The sequence below is a fragment of the Dromiciops gliroides genome, chromosome 2 (genome assembly GCF_019393635.1).
Source record: "Dromiciops gliroides isolate mDroGli1 chromosome 2, mDroGli1.pri, whole genome shotgun sequence".
Lineage (NCBI taxonomy): Eukaryota > Metazoa > Chordata > Mammalia > Microbiotheria > Microbiotheriidae > Dromiciops > Dromiciops gliroides.
In genome coordinates this window covers 20,689,010-20,709,762 of record NC_057862.1, presented here as the reverse complement: position 1 = coordinate 20,709,762, position 20,753 = coordinate 20,689,010, and the positions used below count along the sequence as shown (strand labels likewise).

General features: G+C 40.6%; 1 protein-coding gene across 1 annotated transcript; it reads right to left on the bottom strand.

Annotated features, from left to right (window-relative positions):
* Positions 1 to 3,721: 3,721 nt before the first annotated feature.
* TFAM (transcription factor A, mitochondrial) lies at positions 3,722 to 19,744 on the bottom strand. Its single transcript, XM_043986923.1, has 7 exons — positions 19,510 to 19,744; positions 16,467 to 16,594; positions 14,641 to 14,711; positions 13,399 to 13,548; positions 11,445 to 11,540; positions 10,190 to 10,246; positions 3,722 to 8,635 (listed from the first exon to the last, which is right to left on the bottom strand). Exons 1-7 carry the CDS (start codon positions 19,629 to 19,631, stop codon positions 8,483 to 8,485), a joined length of 777 nt encoding a protein of 258 aa, XP_043842858.1. The 5' UTR covers positions 19,632 to 19,744; the 3' UTR covers positions 3,722 to 8,482.
* Between the last annotated feature and the right edge of the window lie 1,009 nt (positions 19,745 to 20,753).

The following is a 20,753-nucleotide window of genomic DNA, read 5'->3' as shown; positions in this document are numbered from 1 at the left end:
TTCAGGTCTTCCTGGCTCCAAGGCCCTGTCCTATTCGCTGTGCTACTTAAAATGTACAAAAGGGAACAACTGAGAAGAGAAGAGGAAAAACAAAAGGTAAAACAATGCAGAAAATGAAGGAAAAAAGGCAAAGGATTTCTGATAGTTGTAAAGTAGAAAAAGCAGAGCATTCTTGGTTATGAGGAGTAAAGGTATGGGGAAGAAGAACTGGGCTGCTATATTGAAGACTGGTTTAGGATGCATTATGTCCCTTTTATCACTGCCTCAAAGCATTGATGAAGTATCTTCAAGTGCATGACACAGTACAGCATCAAATTAAACAAGCTGACCACCCTTTGCCTGAGCTGATACAATGTGTTATGGTTAGCTGCGAAGTTGCTGACATGGAGTAGACCAAATTTTACCTTGACACGAACTTCAAATGAACCTAACAACTATAACGCAACATTTAAAGTGTAGAGAAGAAACAAAGAAGGAGGGATTCAAGATAATGACAAAAACATTTGAAGTGTCACTTAGATACACCATGAGACACAGAGGCACAATGGAAAAAAAACACTGGGTCCTTGGTGCAGTCCCCAGGCAACTCTCAGACTCTAAACTGGGTGGGTTGCATTGGTGGAGGGAGCTTTCTCATGAGAAGTCAGCAACATCAATGAAAAAAGTTGATTAAAGTTTGGTCAGTTTTCTAAAATGCAGCAAGCAGCTCAAATAGGAAGAATCTTTGCATCCAATATACATGACATGGGTCTGAGATGTTAAAGGCTAAAATTCTAGCTAGTCTATCTAAAATCTAATGAGTGGTCGCCAATAGCTTATAAGCTTTAGCAAGAGTTAGACTTTTATGCATTATTAAGGAGAATAAGAATTTGGTAAAGAGAGAGAGAAAGGCCTACATTCATCTATCTATTAAAGGGAGAGTGCATTTCTAGCTCCGCTCTCCACCAGAGTCCACACGAGAGTCAGAGCGCCAGGCTCCCCCTTCCTCCTCCCACAAGCAAACGTCCAAAGAAAAGACGCATGGTCTGGCCCTCAGAGACCTTCACCTCATGGCAGAGCTTTTTCTACAGTAAGTCTCCAGCAGGTGGCATCATTCCAATTGTTACAGAGACATGAGCTCTAGGCAAAAGAAATTATAAGATGAAAAGTCATTCCCCAATTAAGTGGTCAAAATTTATAAACAGTTCTCAAAGGAACCGCAAACTATAAACAGTCACATTAAAGAATGCTCAAAATCACTACAACTGAGATGAAACTCCAAACAACAATATCGTTTCACCTCACATCCAGCTAATCAGCTAAAATAAGGGAGTTAAATTGTGCAGTTAGAGCTGGACCTTGAGACAGGAAGACCTGAGTTCAAAACTGGCCTGACACTTATGAACAGTGTCACCTTAACCTGTCTACTTCAGGTTTCTCATTTATCAAAAATGGAGAATAAGAGCACCTAACTCCTCAGGTTGTCATGAGAAGCAAATGAAAAATCTGTAAAGTACTTTGCAGAGCTTGAAGCACCATATAATTTAGACCCATCATTATTATAGCCAATGTTGGAGTGATTGTGGGAAAGACAGGCACCCCCTACTCAGCTAGTGAAGTTGTGAAATCAGCACAACCACTATAAAAGGAAATCTGCATCATGCAAATGTGCATACTATTTGACTTAGATATCCCACTATTAGGCACATGACAAGGAGGTCATTGATAAGAAAATCCCCTTATAAATCAAAATGTTTACAGCAGGTCTTTTTGTGATAGGAAAGCACAGGAATCATTTGAGAATATCTAAATCGAATGTAACAAAATAGTACTTTACCTTAAGAAACCACAGAAAGAACGCATAGAAAAATTTACATGAATGGATGCAGAATGAAGTAAAATACATACTCAACTATAACAATAAAAAATGGAAAGATCCACAAAACAATAAAAGGTAAACATTACATGGCTAATGCAGGAATTTGTTTTGCTTAATTATATATAATATAATATAATATATACACAGAGGTTTTGTTTTTCTTCCTTTCTTAATTGGGGGGAGGGGGAGAGAAGGGAGGGAAAAGTGGGAGAAAAAGCCAGACCTGAAAACAAGATTGAATTTTTAAAAAATGTGACAGCAATATTACAAAGAACAAGTATGGCTCCAAAGAGACAGGAGAAGACGTCCCACCTCTGTAAAGGAGTAGGGTGGTGGTATCTTCTATAGGCGTGGAAGACTGAGTGTGTACTATATTCAGCCTCTGACGTATTGGTTTTGCTGAATTTTTTCTCTTTTATTATTAAAAATATTACTTTGTATATGGCATGGCTCTCTTGGAGGGAAGGAAGAATACTAGAGAAAATTTTGGCTATATAAAAATAAAAGATATCAACAAAAATTTTCTTTTTAAAAGACATACAAAAGAATGCTCCGAATCACTAACAAAAAAAATACAATTGGGGCGGCTCGGTGGCGCAGTGGATAAAACACTGGCCCTGGATTCAGAACCTGAGTTCAAATCCGGCCTCAGACACTTGGCACTTACTAGCTGTGTGACTCTGGGCAAATCAACCCCAACTGCCTCACCAAAAAAAAAAAAAAATTAAAACGATCAAAACAACCTAGATGTTTTGCTTCACATCCAGCAAATTGGCAAAGATGTCAAAAGACAGGAACAGTGTGTGCTGGAGGGGTTGTGGAAGTGACAAGCACACATAAGTGAAGTAGTGGTGCAACTATTCTAGAAAGCAATTTGAAATTAAACAAAGAAAGTGTTTATTGACCAAGAGATTCCTCTGTCAGGCATATACCCCAAAAAGGTCAGTGGAAAAAAGGCCTCATTACACATAAAAATATTTATAACACTTCTGTGTTATCAAAAAAGATGTGGGGGCAGCTAGGTGGCGTAGTGGATAAAGCACCTGCCCTGGATTCAGTAGGACCTGAGTTCAAATATGGCCTCAGACACTTGACACTTACTAGCTGTGTGACCCTGGGCAAGTCACTTAATCCCCATTGCCCAGCAAAAACAAACAAAAAAAGACGCCCATCAATTGGGTAATAGGTAAACAAATTTCAATGTTAACCTTATAGAGCAGCAAAAATGAAAAAACATGATGAATACAAAATCATGGACAGACATTTATGAACTGATATTCATAAAGTAAGCACTAATATGATATATCAACAATGAAAATGGAAATAACTGCAAAATAAAAACTATCAAAATGAAAACGTCTGGCGCCAAAAAATTTGACAAGACACACTTCCCTCCCCTTCTTCTTTGGAGAGGTGAAGAAATCCACGGGTGTCAAATACCATGCATTACATCACTTTTTAAGAGATTTTGTCAACGCCAAGGAGGGTGGAACACTGATGTGCTGTTGATAAGAGTTATGAATTAGCAAAATCATTTTAGAAAGCAATTTCAAATTATGCAAAAAAAAAAAAAGTGGCTAAAATTCCCACAATCTGACCCAGAGATCCATTGCTAGGGAAATACTCAAAAGGAGGCTAGTGACTTAAAAAAAAAAGGCCTCAAACACCCCAAAATACTTATGGCAGCCCTTTTTTTGCATGATGGTAAAGAAATAGGAAAAAAGTGTATATTCAATGAAAGAGGAACAGCTAAACAGATTGTGGTATCTGAATGTAATGCATTACTGGACTGTAAAAATGATAAATGAATATAAATATAGATTTACATGAACTGATACGAAGTGAAATAGAACCAAGAAAATATACAAAAGTAAAGAACAATCACAAATATCCACAAAGTTAGAAAATTACAAAGAACCAGAATGGCCCACAAAACACCCCCCCAACACACACCTTTGCACAACTGTTAACATCTATTGTCAGTCTTTTTCCAAAATATTGACAGTTTTTTCTAATTTTTTTCCTCCTTCCTCCTTTATTCTTTTAAAAAGTCTTTGTCATATAGGACAGCTCCAGGAAGAGACTATAGAGGCAAATTAAGGCAATATAAAATCAAAAGACGTGAATAAAAGTGTTTTTAAAAAACAAGTAAGCAAGCAACTCAAACATATTATAACTTTGGTTTTCCTCTAGTTTGAGGCTTTGTCTAATTAGATAACATTCTCTTATTTCAACAGAAGTCTACCTTCTGTCAGTGTCACTATTCTTTATCAGATACTTTCCTGTAGTGATTAATTCAAAATGATCTTCAAGTGGTTTTGCAAAATAAGGTTATTAAGGATATCTCTTAGGACACTTACTTTCTTGGAAATTCTACCTTTTCTTAGACAACCTTTACATTTGGACAAATTTTGTTTGTTAATGTTGAAAATAATCTAATAAACTACGAGATTTTTCAGTTTAAAAATCTCAAAGCAGAATGATAGTAGTGGCAATGAAAAATATTCACAACCCAAGTTTAGTTACATCAGGAAAGGGGGTCTACTTCTGCAAAAGCAATATTTGTTCATCGGAGTTTAAAAGATTGTAACTAAAAGAACGACTAGTTATCTGTCTGTACCCAAAGCCTACAGCACAGCCTGGTGGTGTGTAATGACAGGTCTTAGACATGGACAGGATACTATCACTAAAATGCTTGTCAGCTGATATACTTCCCCATGTAATACTGTAGGCAAAGTTAACCTTGAAGTTCTAATATTAAGATACTTGAAATCATTATCAAACTTCAAAAAATTTCTGGAGTTATGAATTACTTAAAGAAAAGAAAAGAGAAAAAAGTCACTACATCTGATCCCATAGAACAACCTCAATTTTTCAAGATACTATTTTTCCTGATCAGAAAACATGCCTCTCTCTGCTGAGGAAATCACTCTTACTTTCTGACTGTTGCTTCACCCATTTCTAGCTCTTCACTATCAGTTGTTCCTCCATATCCACTCTGTAATCAAATGGGTGAAGACTCCAAGCACTGAAGGTATGTGGACAGAGGCAACGGAATTGAGGTAGTTTTCACATTTCCAACATGAGAAATCAGTGATTTTATTTGAGTCCCATACTATAGGTGATGTATTGCTTACTGCATCCTACAAAGATGCATCTCAGTGGATATTATACTTGAAATCAGGAAGACCCACCTTTGAATTTTTCTGCAATGCTGCCTATACTTACTCCATTCACTCTTTCACTCCAACTCCATCACTCAACCCAAATAACTCTCCAAAATTATCAAGGTCCTCTCAACTGCCTTGATAATTGAATGGTCTTTTCTCAGTGCTCACCCTTGACCTGTCAACATCTGACACAGCTGATCACCCACCCAACCCTGTATACTCTCCCTGTATACTCTGGGAAGCTCTTCTTTCAATCTGATTTTGCCGGCTGGCTCCTCTACATTACATGCTATAACTGCAGGTGCCACTCCCCAAGGTCCTCTTCTGGGCCCTCTCTCTCCACCAGCTTGCTTGGTGACCTTAGCTTGTTTCCTCAATTTTAATTATTCTCTCTGTGCAGAGGACTCACCAGATCTATCTAACCCCTCTACTTACTCTCCCTAGTCCGGCTCCTCATCACCTCCAATTTAGAAACTGAACTCCCTGCCTCAAGGCTCATCCTCCTCCAATCCATTTTTCCTCAAGCACAAGTCTGACAATGTCAATTCCCTCCTTACTCAAACTCCAGGGCCTCCTATTACTTCTAAGAGAAAAATAAGCTCTTATTTAGCACCTGAAGCTCTTCACAAGTTGTCCAACTGATCCTTCCAGTCTTATTACACATATTCTGCGGCACAGTCAAACTCACCTTAAACACCTCACAGGCCACACTCCATTTCTCATCTCCATACCTTCATAATGGCTATTCCCCACATGAGTTTCACTCTCCTCACTTCTCTTTCTCTCAGAAATCCCTCAAGGCTCAGTTCACCTGACACTTTCGACATTAAATATTTTCTAATTTCCCCAGCTACTACTACTACCACCAACAAAACAACATATATATGTACACGTGATCAATAAGTTCTAGGCACTGTGCCAACCATTGTCTCTCTCAATAGAATGTAGACTATTTCTTTTGGCTTTGCATTCAGAGAATCTTGTAGTGACTGACATATGATAGAAACCTTAAAATTCTTGCTGAATGTTTACATTTGTGTGTTCATCATGGATTCCTGTTCCCGTTCCTGACCTTCAAAATAGAGATGACAGCACAGATACCTACCTCATAAGACTGTCACGCAGCTCAAGTGAAACAATGTACATGTCACTTTGCAAATCAAAAAGCATTATATAATTAAAGAATCGTGCTAGTTAGAAACTAGCCCTGTGTTGATTAAAGGGTTTCACTACATGATTTAGTCAGTGTGAATGATTCTAATGAGCACCTAGGAGAGGTTTGGAGCAAGTAGGCTTCACGCACCTTAGCTCTGCAGTACCTGTGATTGCAGGAGTGACCAGAGGAATCTCTGCTGGGTTCTCCTTTGGTTGGGTGGAAGGTCTTCCTGAAAGCCACTGTTTTTGGGTTAGTACATAAGGTTTTAGCAAATGCTGGGTGAATAGAGAAGAATTAGGGTGGCCCTCTACTTGTACTGCATTTGTTGTAAAAAATAAGGAAAATGGAAGCAGAGCACCACCTGTTCTGCTGGAGAGGATTACTAGCTAGCACTTTACATGCATTTCAGTCTTAAGGGATGAATAATAAAATTACAGTTAACAATTTTTTTTAAAAAGCATTATATTAAAGGTCAGTTGTTACTAGTATTACTAGTCACTAACAGACTTCTCATCTATGATCCTTAAAAAGACTTAACCAATTTAAATTTTAAATACTGATATTTTGAAACAGAAAGAGAATCAGAATATGGGATACACTCTTGACTTTCTTTTTTAAATGCTTTGTACTAATTTCTTTGGAACCTTCATCAAAAACATTTGCCTTGCGGGTAACCAGACAAGTGGATCACTGACAGAAGTTATTTGGGGTATTTTGATAAAATGAAGAATTGAGTCTTAGAGCTTCTATTTCTTTGTAAGCATTAGCTGGCCCCAGACCTACCGTGGGTATAATTCTGGTTACAAGACATTTTTTACACCTTCATAGGAATATTAACACACACCCAAGAGTTTGCCATTTTATCCCCACTTTATCCCTTCAGGATGGTTCACCAACCCCAAAGTCAAGGTTTAATGAGTCAATACTCCCCAGCTTCAGCCTTAACTTAATTATAATATTTCTACCTATAAGAAACAAAAAAATCTGCAAATTTTTTTTCCCCCAGCACCTTAGATTCTACAGTTTAAGAACTCCATCATGTCAGGCTGGCCTCTCAGCCCTTTGAGGGTCAAAGCATCCTAGTAACAATGGACATCTCCTGAAGGAGGACTTAGCAATTCTTTCTCTTCTAGGAGAATGCAGTTTCTAAATATTCTGAGGCATACCTAAGGGAAATGAAAACCTTCACATACCACAATAAAAATTGATACTGGATGGGGAAGTCTTCTATTTAAGAGCAGAAAACATTTGAAAATGATTGAGTTCATTTCAAGTATAATGTTTCATACTTCAAACTTATATACCCACCCAATAAGCACATAATACTTATTGATTGGTTTAAAAAAAAACTAATACCCACTAAAAGAAAAGGCTTTAACATTGTTTTTACAATATACTGAAGTATGTAAATTAGGTAGAAGGCATTAGATTTTATTCTCTGTGATATACACACCAATGTGCACAGAGTTGACATAATCTTTTTACTTTACAAAAAAAAAAAAAAAAAAGGACGGATAGAAACATTTACAAGTCCTTCAGTAGTTTGGTTTTTTTTTTTAAGTCATAAATGAAATCAGCAATTGTATGTGTGTCCACTCATCATCTCTGAATACTATATGAGTTAGTATTACCCAGGGAATAGAACTTGCCCAGGTACTGAAATTTACCCAGATCAGTTCTTCATTCTCCCCCCCCCCCTTTTTTTTTGGTGAGGCAATTGGGATTAAGTGACTTGCCCAGGGTCACACAGCTAGTAAGTGTTAAGTGTCTGAGGCCGGATTTGAACTCAGGTCCTCCTGACTCCAGGGCCAGTGCTCTATCCACTGTGCCACCTAGCTGCCCCCCTCATTCTTTAAAAATACACAACAGTGATAGTTTAGACCACTGTGGCTTTTATAATTTAAGACAATTTGAGAAAAGCAAATGCTTGTTTCCTCATTAGGAAACAAGAATACTTTCTTGTCATCATCCAGTATCAAAAATATTTCACAGTTTGATTTACCTTTATCTAAGGATAAAATTAATCTCTCCTACACCCAGATGAATTTTTTTGGTATTCAGTAATTCCAAAAGTAAATTCTGTCTAAATTTAGACTGAGTCTATGCCAGTAGTTTATCCATAACTAGGAGCTAATACAAAATATGTCAGTATACTGGCTCAAGTCCATGTGTTAACAAAAGGAGATTAATATAAAATGCTCGCCAACATCATTCTTAGAAATTTTGCCACAGTCCTGTGTAGTGAGAGACCTGATTGGTTCTTGAGTATTTCTCCTTTTCACCATGAAGAGGCAAACATCAATACAAGTTTTCAAAGTTCTTTCCTAATGCGTCTTTTAGTTTTGTAAAACGTACAAGATCTTCCCGTCCAATTTCAAGCATTTTTTCTTCCCACGATTTAATCTCATTTGTATAACGAATTTTATCATCTTCAGCAAGTTGTATATATACCTGAGGAAAGAACAGACAGTTGTTTAGTAAATTCTTAGGGCAAATCTTTTCTCTCTGAAACAGCTAACCCTATGACATGTATACCATGTCACACAAATATCTGTGGAACTTACAGTCTTCAGAAGACAGAGGGGATGATAATGGGAATAAATTAGAAAAAGGGACAGGAAAGAAGAGGTTCAATAAGGATACACAGCTACATGTCAAAGAGTTAATCAGCAAAGTTACGAAAGGATACACAGTCTATGACAAAATAACCCCCAGGTTGTTGTGCCACATGTACAAAAATATTCATAGCAGCACTTTTTTCAGTAGGGGGGAAAAAGTAAGCACAGAGAAGTTGACACTCACCACTTGAGGAATGGCTAAACTGTGCTACATGAATGTAATAGAAAATAATAGCACCATAAGAAAAAGGATGAGGGAAAAAAAAAAAGGGGGGAAGCTAGGTGGTGCAGTGGATAGAGCACCAGCCTTGGATTCAGGAGGACCTGAGTTCAAATCCGGCCTCAGACACTTAACACTTACTTGCTGTGTGACCCTGGGCAAGTCACTTAACCCAAATTGCCTCACCAAAAAAAAAAAAAAGAAAAGGCATGTGGAATTCAGAGATTAGGAAGACTTGTATGAACTGATAAATAAGGAAGCAGAAACAGAAGGGCAATTTTATATGATAACAAGAATATAAAGGACAATCCTTAAAGACATCAGATCGATGCAGTGATAATTGATTTAAAAGGACTATTAGTGTAGCATAGAAAAAGGCAGTAAATTACAAGAATGTGTTGTCAGACACGGCCAATGTGCTTATTTTGTGTCACATTTTTGTTTTGTTAGAAGGGAGTGGTTTGTGAAATGATGACTTTTATGTACCAATGAAACTTTTAAAAAAAGAAAATTCATCATCCTGGGGGCAGAGGTACGGAAAAGCTTGTGTAATTTGTATATAAAGGTCAAATATAATTTAGGTAAGGAACAAGTTATATGTAGTCTATAAGAGGAAAGCAGCATGTTCATGTGGCCAGAAAGACCTCAGGTATCCTAAGTCCCACCTCTGACACCCACTGGATATATAGCCCCAGCAAAGCCTCTTACACTCTCAGTGCACGGATCAAATATCTAGAAAGTAGAAATGGCAGAGGAGGTATTGCCCTGCAGTAGTAGAGGGAATTTCCTCACCTAGAATTTCCCAATACCAATAAAATCATAGGACCAGGCCCAGAACAAACCAAAGTTCTTTCTGTCTTGTCAGCAGTATCAAGTTCTTGGTATACCAAGTTTTGAGTGAATATTCCATTTGAGCCTTTGGGACTACAAATTTTACCAGAAACTGTAGTACAGTACGAAGATTTACAGGATTTGGGGTCTAGAAAACTTGTTTCAGATCCTGCCATCTACAACCCGTGTGGCCTTGGTGAAGTCATTTCCCCTGGCCTCAGTTCCCTCATCTGTAAAGTGAGGGGACTGACTAACCTCCAAGTTCTCTTCAAGCAAAAAAACAAAAAACAAACCACCGAACATTCTCCATCTAAACATAGAATGCTATGGTTGTACCTGCTTCCGAGATAATGACATCGTTTTCCACTCTTGATTTAAAATCTTCAGCATTTCCTAAAAAAATAACAGACTTTTGATTAGTTCCTTCTAGGGGTAGGGAGAGAGATGGAAGAATCAAAAGAAAAATAACTAATTGTACGGTTCCTCTAGGGACTCAATAATTCCAAAGATTTTCTAAAAGCAACAATTAACACCTGGCCAATTTCTATCATTCTACCCCGAACTTAAGCTGTACTTTCAACTCAACGTACAAGTGATGCTCTCAGACCTACAGAAAGGACAAAGCTCAGAAGCCAGGCACATGCAATGAGCCCAACTGCAAAGGCTACAGGATTTTCCATGTCTTTGCAGCCCTGTGTCGGAGCATCTCCACAGACATAAAAATCTCTATGGTTCGCTGTCATGCATTATCTGGCCCTGGATAAGTTATTTCACTTTGAGTCCTAACTGCCTCACCTGTAAAGCACTGCTGGCTCGAGTCAGAAGGCTTGGGTTCAAAACCTACTTCCATGTCCTTTCCCTCCAAGAGCCTTCACCACTTCCTTGTCTGTAAGATGAAGGGGTTCCACTAGACCAGAGCTTCTTAAACTCTGTCCACTCATGACCCTTTTTTGCCCAAGAAATTTTTAGGTGATCCCAGGTATATAGGTATATATAACCTTTTACTGTTGCAAATTGCTCACAACCCCCACATTGTGACCCCATATGGGGGACCCACAGTTTAAGAAGCAAAACAAGGTCTCTTTCCGCTCTAAATCTATGATCTGATCAACTAGATTATCTATAAGTCTCTATATAAAAGTTAAATAAAAAAGGATTTCTGAAATGCTGACCAAGTTGATTTGCATAGGAAACGGAGTAACAGGGGAAAATACAGTAAAAAACTTTCATCTTTACATGGAAATCCTGACTGCTGATGTTCAGACTTAGCACTGTCTCCAACATCCGAGATGTGCCACAGATCTGTTTCGTGAATGCCACCCTTAAACAACAACCTTCAACGACACTCGTTTGAAGTTCAAATGTAACTGATGTGGCACCATAGGGGAAAACTAGACCTAGGACCAGAAGTTCTGAATTTATCTTAGGGGCCATCACTTACCTCATGACCTTAGTTATATATCACTTAAGAAACCGAGGCTTTAAAGATCATCTATAAAATGATGATGGTAATATTTGATTATGGAGCTTGATGGTCAATAAGCTAATGGTACATAACACGATGTAGTTATCAAATATGATTTTACTTTACCTGTGATGAAATCCCTCTTGATTCCTTAAAGTGTTCAGAAATAAAAATATTATAAGCTGAGCGAGGTTTTTTGGGCTTTCCAAAGATGGTTAACTCCTGAATATCAAGTTTTAAAAAAAAAAGAAGAAGAAGAGTTAAGAAATTTCTGGGAAAACAGGAAAATGGCCAGACAGAAATCAGATACACTGCACAAAAAAAAGCTCCAAATGGTTCACAACTTAAGACATAAAGGATGGTATCATTAACAAATTAGTGGAACAAGGAAAAAATTACCTATCAGACCTATGGAGAACGGCTCATGACCAAACAAAGGATACTAAGAGTCACAAAAGACATAAAAAATTATTCTGATTGTATAAAATTATATTTTTACACAAACAAAACCAATGTAGCTAAAATTAGAATTGGAGCTAAGGGGGACGGGGGCAGCAGGGAATCTTTCTAGGAAGCTTCTCTAATAAAAGTCTCACTTCCATGATATACAAGGAACTGATTCAAATTTAAAAGAGCCACTCGCCAATTGAAAAATGATCAAAGGATGAGAACAGGCAGTTTTCAGAAGAAACCCAACCTTATCAATATAGCCATAAGAAAAAATGAAGGGGAAGTCTTCAGAGAAAGCTGGGGAAACTTAGAAGGACTAAAATAGAGTAAAGTGAACCAGCAGAATAATTTATAAAAATATCAAAGACAAAAATTAATTCTGATCACTGCAATGACGAACTATGATTTAAAGACAGGTGACCAAACATGCTCCACACCTCCTGACAGAGAGGTAAGAGACTCCAGGAAAAGACTGACATTTTTTTAGACATGAGACAATGTGGAAATTTCATTTTGCTCCACTGCATATTCGTTGCAAAGATTTTGTTTTTCTTTTTGTATCAATGAGAGAATGGGAGACATAGGGAGAGAAAATAATATTTTCATTCATTTAGAAAAATTAAAATTTAAAAGTGTTAGCGGCAGTCCCAATATCAAGGTATTCTAACTAAAGTTAGTTTCTAATTATGCACTAACAAATGCTCTTTGACATGAATGGTCTATCCATGGGAACAAGACCCAAAATTATGATCAATTTCACCATGAAATATAAATGGATGCAGGAAATGTTTGCTTTATATATAAAACTTTTCAAAAAAGAAGCATGATGTTGAAAAGAAAGTAAAAACCAAGTAAGGCAGTTGAACACAAAGTCACACTGTTCACCAACTCATTTCTTCTTTGCTCAGTGCTTTTAGAGAAAAGTCTGGGCAGGAACTAACTCATATTTTGGTGACCAAAATAACGAATCTCTAATTTTGAAAACTCAGTAAACCTTAAAGTGCCACATAAAAATCAGCTATCACTGGCACTAAGGAACTGTCAAGTTGTTGTCAAACCAAACATCCAAGTCACTAAAATAACAGGAGATAGAGACAAAAATAATGGTACTAGTCATGGAGACAATTGGAATAATAACCTTGAGACTGGAAGGCGTCAATGAGAAGATGGACACTGTGCCACCTGAGGTCTTATTCATCACTGCTTCCAGGGCTAAACGCTATCAGGCCAGTGACCAAGGGCCAATACAGGTTGAAAGTAGATGAGCGTCCGGTGAACTAGGTATCCAGATTTAGTACATCATTCTCAGTCCTAAGTAGTCCAAAATGATACAGTCCTGGTTCTAAATAGCAGATTAAGAAATACCTACCCCCACAAACACAAGCAAGTAGGATAATATCAAAATTACCATTTTAAATCTGAGGTATATAAAAACAAAACCAAAATACAAACTGTGCACAGGGGAGACTCAGTTTCAAATTCATTCTTTTTTCCTGTTCTTTGTAAAGTTCATGTTTTTCAAATTTATAAAAACATAAACTTAAAAAAAAAAACTACCAAAAGTACAAACAGCTATACATTGATGTCAACTTCACTCCTTTGTCAGAGTGGCAACCAGGTTCATACTCACTCTTTTTTTCTTTATTATGTCCTTTCTAGCTCTTTTTAGTCGCCTCTCTTCTTTCAAAACTTTTTTCTGATCAGGACTGAGCTGAGCTTTATATTTAGCGACCTCTTCTTTGTATTCTTTAAAATCTGCCCTGGTAGCTTCTTCATAGATCTAAATATAAAAAAGCATAATAGTCAAAGGAGTTAATGTCACTAAGCTGCTGCAGCTAAGTCTATTACACCAAACTTAGCAGGGAAAGAAATTCCCCTAACCTTAAGCAGAGGCACTTTAATTACTGAGTAGGCAGCTAAACATGTTAGCATCATGTATACCCTATTTGTCTTGACTATAGTGAACTATTTAAAAGATATTTTTACCAAAATTTAAACTATACCTCAAAAGTGCAAATACTACTCACTAACACTAATAGACGTAACAGCTTCACTAAAAGAAAACAAACTTTTATAAGCGCACACAAAAAATCTTTCTTAAAAATCATCCTTTCGAGGCAACTAGGTGGCGCAGTGGATAGAGCACCGGCCCTGGAGTCAGGAGGACCTGAGTTCAAATCCGGCCTCAGACACTTAACACTTACTAGCTGTGTGACCCTGGGCAAGTCACTTAACCCCAACTGCCTCACCAAAAAAAAAAAAAAAAGAAAAATTAAAAATCATCCTTTCACACTGAATAAGGCACATTTGGCTATACATAACTGTTATAAGAGTTGGGGGCGGGGGGGGGGGTTTCCAAGGGGGGAACATAGGAAGGAGAAAAAAATGGATTTCAGATCCCTGAAAAAACTACATTTTTTAAAAAGTAGAGGACATTCTTTCCTAAAATCTGGTATGCATAAAAGCCCAGTATGGCTGCTTCAGTGTTTCTCTTTGCTTTACCATCTCTCTCCTAGCTATGTAAGGACTTAATAGTGCCAAGAGCTCACGTCTCTGTAGACCAGGTAAAGTATACAAGACACTTTGCTTACATCCACCTTGTAAGGCAGAGGGTACAAAAGACTTAGTATTCTCACATTCCAATGAAGGCTAAGGAGAGGAAAGAGACTGAGCTGGATTCAGAGCTAAGAAATACTGGCACTGAGACTTCAACCCAAGCTTTTCAGAATGATGTTAAGCATTCTTTCCAAGTATGCTAAAGAGTCCATGACAAATACAAGTTATAAGATTTGAGTTTTTTCACTGCCCATGAGCATGTGACCCCCTAAAATTCAAGGCACCTGCAATGGTGGTGGCAAGGAACTACACTCACTTTCTTCTGTGATTCTGGAAGCTCCCTCCAAGCTTCAGCGAGCTTCTTAATTATCTCTGTGTTTTTCAAATCTGAAGAATGAAATTAAAGAACATTTCAATTTTACTTTTCTCGTGACTAAAGATTTCTCTAAGAAGCATCATTCACTGGTGTCTTCTCCTAAACTAATTTATATTATGAAATCACTAAGCCAATAACCTAAAGTGCTAATATCTTGAGTCAAATGATCCAAAACGAAGGTTTCCTAAACAGCTTCTGAAGTTCTTTCCAATCTTTACTGACTTTGAGCTGACAGTTACCATATACAAGTTAATTCCGAGGGGGCAGCTAGGTGATGCAGTGGATAAAGCACCGGCCCTGGATTCAGGAGGACCTGAGTTCAAATCCAGCCTCAGACACTTAACACTTACTAGCTGCGTGACCCTAGGCAAAGTCACTTAACCCCAAATGCCTCACTAAAAAAAAAAAAAGAAAAAAGAAAAAAAAAAGACATTACTTGCCACTGCTTCCTTGGCATGTACTGCTGTGTTTTTCTTGTTTTATGTTTGAAGAGAAAAGATCAAATGTATGAGTGTCCTTGGTCTTTCAGAAATTCAGTGATTTATAACAGTTTTAAAAATAAATTACTGGGGCAGCTAGGTGGTGCAGTGGATAGAGCACCAGCCCTGGATTCAGGAGGACCTGAGTTTAAATCTGGCCTTAGACACTTGACACTTACTAGCTGTGGGACCATGGGACAAGTCACTTAAACCTCATTGCTCCACCAAAAAAGAAAAATAAATGAAAAATAGCAATAAAAGAAAAATAAATTACTGCTTCCTTAAAATGCTGTCAGACTAGTAGGCAAATACGATTGTGTATCTTGCTTTGGAGGAGCCATGTGATGCTACTCATTTGCTCCCACTACCACCTGCTACTAATGATGCCCCTCACTACCTCAAACACCTGTTATTTCATCCATGCAGGTGCCCCTCACAACAGACTACGACTCACCTCTAAATGCTTACTAACCTAACCCAGGGCACCTAGCATGGCACATGGAGCAAAGTAGCAACTGACTGACTTACTGACTGATTGATATTGTCCTTGAGAAAGATGATGGCCAAGAACTTCATCACCCTGTGGTCCACAGATGATCAAGTTTCTCTGAACTTGGCCACCACGGTGCTTGGACAACAGACACACCATGATTCTTTTCCGGACCCAAACTTGAAGCTTTTCCAGGTCAGCAGGACCTGCCAGCACTGGCATAGTCTTCGAATGTCCGAGATTGCCCATGCCCCGAGGAAGCTTTAGAAAGGATGTCACCAGAACCACAAAAGCTTTCCGTAAAACTATTTATGAATGGTGGCTTCTCGACTTCACTCAGGCCAATCTTAGTGCTGTTCTTCAGTTAGTTCTAGATCACTGCAGTGCAGTAAAACTGATGAGGACCAAGCCATCCAAGGGAAGCACGGGCTGACTTCTGGTCTGGAGGCCACATGACATCTTGTCAAAGATGGAGCCTGAAACGCATCTCGAAATACCCCTCAAGGACCCTCTTTTTCAGAACCTCAGGAAAAGCATCTCTTTTCAAAGTCACACATCTAAAAACTCAAAGCCTTTCACTTCCCCTCTTGGTCTCATCAAAGCACCTGCCTTGGTAAAGAGACTTGGATTCTATAGCTTGTCTCCAGTTACAAATAAGGAAACAGAAAAAAGGCTAAGTGACAGCCTCATGACCAGCAATGGCAGATCCAGACCAGCAACAAGTTTCATGCTTTCTTTTCTGTGCTATTTCCCTGAGGTGCCATGGAGAAGTAGAATTCCATAAAAAAGTAACTTACCTGGATTTTGTCCTTTGAGTATGGGCCGATGATCCATTAGAAAACGGAGGTATGAAGACAAAGGCTTCTTTGGAGCATCAGACAGAGTACAGTTTTTCATAAATGACTCCAATCCACAGACAGAACTGCTTTGAATAAAAGTTGTGGTTTAGATTCAGGTGTTTGTTAATCTCTTGAAATAAACATTTATGCAGCATTAACCTTAAAGCACTTAAAATCACACAACTCTCTGAAGTAGGTAATGTAAGGATTACTATTGATGTTCTACGGATCAGAGACTTTATATGGCTTGTCCCTGGTCATAGAACTAGTAAGTGTTAAGAGTCTCATTTAAGGCTGAAACAGAAGGTCCCAGGAGAAGATGCCCCAGCTTTCAAGAGAACAATTTAGGGGGAAAATACCCAATCGTTTCCAGCCTATGAGAGCTGATGAGGCAGACTATGTGCCTTAAACAGGTCACCAAGGTTCAAGTTCCCTGGTCACCATATATGAACACAATGTTACCTTTTTTACAACTAACTGATCTCAAATATGTCTGGAACAAAGATGCTTGTACCACCTCTGAAACATAGTTTGTAAACCTTGTAAGTATCAAAGAAGAGAGACCAGGTGTGCTCTGCAGTAAAGAGGTCATTCTGTCATAAGTGTCTTATGGTGACACATTATTTATGACAACAAAAAGTTGGAAATAAAAACGCCTTCAGTCAATCGATCAGCATTCTGGAAGTGCTTACCATGCACCAATCCAACCCATGTGTAATTGCTGGGACAAAGAAAGGCAAAGCCAATGTGCCTGCCCTACAGAAGCTCACAAGCTGTAAACAAGTATGGACGTACAACACATCTACATATACCAAGTAACCTCAGAGGTGAGGACACTGGCATTGGGGCTGAGAAGGGTTGAACCATCAGGAAAAGAGCTACTGCATAAGGCTGGATTTGAGCTGAGTCTTGAAAGAGCCAGAGAAGAGGAGGAGGTGAGGAAGAAGAGTATTCTAGACATAGGCAACAGTCAAGGACAAGGAGATGGGCAACGAAGCATCACGTTAGAGGAACAGCAAGTAGGCCAATGTATCAGTGTGTGGAATTAAGTCCAGGGTAAGCCTAGGAAGGGACCAAGCTTTGAAGTTTTAAATATCAAACAGTTTTAAATACTGATTTTACCCTGGAGCTAAGTAGACACTGGTAAAATGGGCAGACCTATGCTGTGAACTGTGTGGAAGGTAAATTAGAGTGGGAAGAGGCCTGAGGAAGGACCAATTCGAAGGTTACTACAATAGTACAAGCATGAAGACCTGCACCAGAGTGAGAGAGAATCGAGATGCTGAAAAGCTCTGACAATGCACTAGAGGCAATGCACTAGAGATGTGGGGAGAGTGAGAGTGAGGAGACATGGGAGAAGGATGGCACAACAAGGAAGTGTTTAGAAGTAAAGACTAATAAGTTAGGTTTTAGTCTTGTTGAATTTGAGGATCTTATGGTATCCTCAATTCTTCCAACTCCAAAAGGCAATTAGTGGTATCATACTAGAGCTCAAAGATACTAGAATTGGCTATTTAGAGCCGGGTATCCAATGATCTAGGGAAGGGCTGATGAGATTATGGTTCAACCACTGGGTAAGAAGACTTGTGTAAAGTAATATAGAATAAAAAAAAAAGCAGAGCCAAAAGAAAAAGATACACAATTACTACAATGTAAATAAAGTCAAGATGGAAAGGTAACAAAATTCTGGTCAAATACAGCAGTCACTGTAAATATGCTGTCAGAAGTAAAGGATACATCCCCTTAAAAAAAAAAAAAAAAGAATGAAAGGACAGGGGCAGCTAGGTGGCGCAGTGGATGGAGCACAGGCCCTGGTAGATCCAGCCTCAGACACTTGACACTGGCTGTGTGACCCTGGGCAAGTCACTTAACCCCAATTGCCTCACTAAAAAAACAAACAAAAAAAAAACCCAAGAATGAAAGGACTGAGATAAATACCCACCTACGTTTTGCAGATAAGAAATCTGAGCTTCAAAGTGTAAACTTGGGAGATTTCCCCAAGGTCACAATGAACTTTCAATAGCCAGAATTTAAACCAAGATCCTCCAACTCTGAATCCTGGGCTCTTTTCGGTAAATGCAATCTGACAACAAGCATTTACCAAGACTATGTGCTCATCACCCAGGATATAGACAAAAAATGAAACTCTGCCCTCCAGAGGCCTACATTTCTACGGCTAAATACACACACAGATAACACATGCATACGATGTAGAGATTTGGGCCTCAGTTTCCTCATCTGTAAAAGAGGCTGTCTAAAAGTCCCCTCCAGCTCTTGGATCAGCCCTTCCTACCTTGGGATCTAACTTTTTTTAAATAACCATTTCACATAATTGGTTTCCTTTGTGAGACTACTTTTCTACTGTATACATTAATATTTTGAACAGCACCGCCCCCCGCCCCAGAGTGCCAGCGGTCTCCAGCACCCACAGAGTCACATTCCTGGCGCTTGAAGGAACCCCTCCTTTTACACGGGAGGAAACTGAGGAATGGGGGCGTGAGTGACTCGTGCAAGGTCGCGGGCAGGTGCGGAGCCTCACAATGAACCCTCGCCGGCTCTCCCCGCCTCTCCCGCACATGGATCACGCTCCCAATCGGATCAATGGCGCGGGCTTTAAACCTCGTGTCTGCCTATCAGCATCGCCCGGCGCCGCGCCAGGCACACAGGAAGCGCTTAATAAAGGCTGAGCCGAATGAGAAACGAGGGAGCCGGGAAAAGGCTGCCCAGGATTTCCCGGGCAGAAGCAGGATTCAAACCCAGAGCCTTTAAGCACGGCGCTCCGCTCCCGGCCACGGGAATCGGGAGGCCCCCCAGGCTCGGGACTGAGGGCAGCCGCACAGGGCCTCCGGAGGTCCCGGACCCTCGAGAACGGTCCCGTCCGGCGCAGGTCTCGGACCCTCCCCGGCACAGGGCGGCCGTGGGACGGGGAGCTTCCGGGGCTCTGCGGAGGCGCCTGCACCCGGACCTCCCCCCGCCCCCTCCGGCCCAGGCGGCCGCTCACCTCGGCGGGGGCGGCTCCAGCAGTCTGCGGTCGGCGGCGGGGGTTCGGAAGGCGACGGGCCGGCCCAGGGCCCTCAGCGGCCCCCAGCTTCCGTGCAGCAGCGCCGCAGCCCTCGCCGCCATGGCCCGTTCTTCCTCAGCCCGCAGAGGTGGCGGTGGCCACAGCGAGTGCGGAGCGTGTTTACGTCCGTGTGTAAGGAGCCTCCGGTCCCCGCCGCACGCAAAGCATTGTGGGAGGGGGAAAAGGACCACTTCCGGTAGGGCAGCCGCGCGGCCACAGGCGTAGCTAAGACGCATGCGCCGGCCCGGAAAGTGAGCCGCGCGAGGCCCCCTGGCGGGGTGAGAGACGCGCGTTTTCCAGCCGCGCATGCGCACCTGTGACTCTTCGGTCAACCGGCACGTGGTTAAGACAGCCTGACCTTCCCCGGGCGGGCTCGGAGGGCAACCAGGCTCTGTTCCCCTAACAGTGGGGAAGACCCGGCTGCGATCTTGGCCCAGCACCTCCCAGCAGCTTTGTGACCTTGAGCAAGTGACTCAGGCTCTCTGGGCTTCAGTTTGCTCATCTGTAAAAGGAGTCTTTGGCTCAGATCGCCCTAATAAATAGTGCCCTAATAATAATAATAGCGCCCTAATAATAAACACCCCAGGAGTGATGCCCTTGCTGGTCCGAACATCCATCTCCCGACTCCGGGCCTTTCCCTGGCTAATGCCCTCCTTCCTCATCCCGGCCCCTCTTTACCTCTCTGGCTTAGGCCGTTATCCCTAACTTGTTGTTCGCTTGTGCCCACGCTTCCTGGCCCCTTTGGGGGTTTTCCTTCTCCAGCTCATTGGACGGATGAGGAAACTGAGGCAAGCAGGGTGAAGTGACTGGCCCAGGATCACCCAGCTAGTGAGTGTCTGAGGCCAGATTTGAACTCAGGAAGGTGAGGTTCCTGACACCAGGCCCTGTCCTCTAGAGGCCCCAATTTGTCTTGTACCCCTTTTCATGTCGGGGTGGGGAGCGTCCTGGGATTGGCTCTTGCTGCCATCTTTTCAGCTTTGCTTCTGGCCTGATGGAGGGGACGTGCACTGAGCCTTTCCCCTAGTCTCCCTCTTTTTCTTTTACCTAGGTTCTGAGAAATGGGTCTGGGGTGTTTGTTTCTGCTTTGTGTGATTTGTGCTCAGTTTCTGGTGCCAGTGGGGATCCCTAGCATGCCTAGGACAGAAGCCTCAGGGGGTTGGACTTGGACCTAGGACTGTGCTTTC

Excerpts from the sequence above, each read along its gene's own strand:
- TFAM (XM_043986923.1), bottom strand. The coding sequence starts at position 19,631 with ATGGCGGCGAGGGCTGCGGCGCTGCTGCACGGAAGCTGGGGGCCGCTG. Across the intron at positions 13,549-14,640 it reads TTCCAGAATCACAGAAGAAA|ATCTATGAAGAAGCTACCAG; the intron begins GTGAGTGTAGTT and ends TTTTATATTTAG. Across the intron at positions 8,636-10,189 it reads TGTCATTATCTCGGAAGCAG|GTATATATACAACTTGCTGA; the intron begins GTACAACCATAG and ends TTCTTTCCTCAG.